The sequence below is a fragment of the Bos javanicus genome, chromosome 10, assembly GCF_032452875.1.
Source record: "Bos javanicus breed banteng chromosome 10, ARS-OSU_banteng_1.0, whole genome shotgun sequence".
Classification (NCBI taxonomy): Eukaryota; Metazoa; Chordata; class Mammalia; order Artiodactyla; family Bovidae; genus Bos; species Bos javanicus.
In genome coordinates, this window is record NC_083877.1 from 22,963,306 (window position 1) to 22,966,357 (window position 3,052).

At 40.0% G+C, this 3,052-nt stretch overlaps 1 gene segment (V, D, J or C); it reads right to left on the reverse strand.

Moving 5' to 3' along the window:
* Window positions 1-1,317: 1,317 nt before the first annotated feature.
* Window positions 1,318-2,139, reverse strand: LOC133255462 (T cell receptor delta variable 1-like). The segment is given in 2 exon segments: window positions 1,318-1,841; window positions 2,057-2,139. Coding segments are annotated over 2 exon segments (573 nt in total).
* Between the last annotated feature and the right edge of the window lie 913 nt (window positions 2,140-3,052).

The following is a 3,052-nucleotide window of genomic DNA, read 5'->3' on the forward strand; positions in this document are numbered from 1 at the left end:
ATTCTTTGGGATTTCCTACATAGATAGAAAATAGTGGTGATGTGACTGCCTTTCTGGCTTAAAAGATTATTTATATATTTATTTGCTTTACTGCACTGGCTACAACGTCCAGCACTGTGCTGAAGGAGAGTGATTAAAGTGGATATTCTCCCTTTGTTCCCTTCCTTAGGGAAAAGTATAGTCTTTTACCAGTAAACATGCTAAAAGCTGTTGAGGAACTTCTCCATTATTCCTGTGTTTCTTAGAGTTTTCACCACGGTTGACTATTGGATTTTGACAAATGCTTTTTCTACACATTGCTGCTGCTGAACTAGCTCATCTTATTGTTGACTCATAATTCCTCCACTTCCCGTTAGATGTCCTCCTCATCTTCTTTGTCTTGGGCCAAGTATGCATGTAGCATGATAGCAAATGACACCCACTTCTCTTCAAAGTCACCCAGTATTGTGAGACTGAAGGAAGTGAGGGACAGACAAGTCCGTGGGTTCCAGTTGTCCTCATAGTTCAAGTGTGACTTCGTCTGTCACAGTTTGTCCATGCTTTTGTCCCCATCATACTTTCCTTTGCAAATGTTACCCTCAGTTCAGTTTTGTTCAGTTCAGTTGCTCAGTTGTGTCCGACTCTTTGCGACCCCATGGACTGCAGTATGCCAGGCTTCCCTGTCCATCACCAACTCCCAGAGCTTAATCAAACTCATGTACATTGAGTCATTGATGCCATCCAACCATTTCATCCTCTTTCATCCCCTTCTCTTTCCACCTTCAATCTTTCCCAGTTTCAGGGTCTTTTCCAATGAGTCAGTTCTTTGCACCATGTGGCCAAAGTATTGGAATTTCAGCTTCAGCATCAGTCCTTCCAATGAATATTCAGGACTGATTTCCTTTAGGATGGACTGGTTGGATCTCCTTGCAGTCCAAGGGACTCTCAAGAGTCTTATCCAACACCACAGTTCAAAAGTATCAATGTTACTCTAATCTGACTTAAAGTGAATTTAGTCTCGACACCAGATATAAAGATAACAACTTTGTACAGACTCGTCCACCAGCTCTAGCCATTGCCTGCGTTCTAATCCCTAGAACTAATCTCTTATTCCTCATCACCCATGGTTCTGCTTTTCTGATTGTGCCCTGACACAAAGTCTAAGAGGAAACAATTAAGGAAATAGTTTTGATGGTGATTCCACACAACTAGACCCAGGTTTGTGATGAAGTAAAACTGTCAGTTTAAAGTATTTATGGGGCAAGTTTTCAAATTTAGACAACTTTACACATGTTCTGTACAGTTGATTTAAAGTCAAAAATTCAAGAGGAGAATATATTAGTAGAAAGTTACTCTGGACACCTGTTTCCAAATAAAGTAGACGGTGCCTTTAATTGGAACTAAATCTTCTGATCCAGACCACAACTTAAATAACCACAGGACTATCATTTCCAGTCTGGGGTCTGCGGGTGTGCGTTTAAGCTGGGGTCTTGCAGCAGAGGGGCTCTCTCTTACTAAGCTCTGGGGTTTTTGTACAGCTTTTCCTATTACTTCAAGCACTGTGAGTTCACAGAGAGCACAGAAGTACTTTGCACAGTCTTCCAGTTGTAAAGCTGAAATGGTGAGGCTGATGGATTTATCTGCTTTCTTAAAGTTTACAGAGTAGCGGTCTTCCTTTGCATTTGTGACTAATGATCCTTGACGAATAACATAAGTCATCTGTCCATTGGGAAGTTGCTTGTACCAGAAAAGGTAGTAAACATCCCAATTTGTTTCATACCAACAATTCAGGGTAACTGACTGCCCCACTTGGCTGGATACATCTGACTGGTCTTGAGTAACTTTCTGAGCCACACCAGATCCTGTGGGGGGGGGAAAAAAAATCAGAAAACAAAGATGAAGCAGTGAATAAAATAGTGTAGGAGTTATTTAGGATCCAAAGACAAAAAATTGAAATCCTAAGACGCCTGCTTTTCTCCAGTCCTCCTTTCCTCCCCTCGTCCCTGTGAAGCTCCACGTGCCTATGTGCAGTCCTTTCACCCTGAACACTCGCACCCATGTTTGGAAGCCTTCCTACCAAAGAAGGTGATGGCCAGGAACACCCAGAGCAGACAGGAGAGCGGCATGAGGCATGGATTCCCCTGTTCAAATGTGCTTAGTTCTGCCTCAAGCTGAGAGTTCATTGTCTTTGAGTGCCTGGCAGCACATATACATACTACCCGGTACCTGTGTGACTCCCCGCAACAGGAAGTGAGGGCTGTCATGTTCATAGACCACATGGGAAAAAGTCTGGCTCACCACAAACCTTTACTTTGCTTGTCTTTCCCTAGTCATTAAATTAGGCAGGTCCTGAAAGAAGGCATGAAAAAAGCAATCAGTATTAAAATTTGAGTGGAGGAGAACTGAATATTAGACAAGTTGATGTCCATTGATAAATATTCAGCAAAATAGTTTTGCCATCCTGTTTAAGATATAATTTACTATATCCTATGAAACTTTCTGTAATCTACTAACAGGTCGTTCATTTAGCCTATTCTTACTTTTCTCCATCCAGAATGTAATGGCTCTTTTAAAAACCTTGCAGATCTTAGGCTTCTTGGTGAATGGAAATTTTATTCAAAATCATTAATATATCTCTGTCTTTGTATTGAGTTTTGTGACTCTATTTAGGTTTTTCAATAAAGAAAATTACTTCACCATGAAATGATAAAAAAAAATCAGTTCATCTGACTTTCAGCATCTATCCAGTTTTAAATTTTGAATGAAATTGTACAGGAGTAAAATATTCTTTTGAAATTTGAAATTGAGTCTTATTTATTAGACTTTGAGGAAGATCAGGATATTCAGTCCTGTCCCCTCCACGTATAGAATTGCATTTATTAAACCATGTGTCCTGGCATTGTCCTGATGTCACATTTTCTATGTCATTGGTCCCAAGTGTTCAGTCTCACTTGTTAGTGGCTCATTATTTTTCTCTTTGTAAAATAAATTCAAGATAAGTATGCCAGATGTTTCTGTGACATAATGCTGTAATATTCTCCTATAAAAATTGGTATCTACAGGTTTAAACACT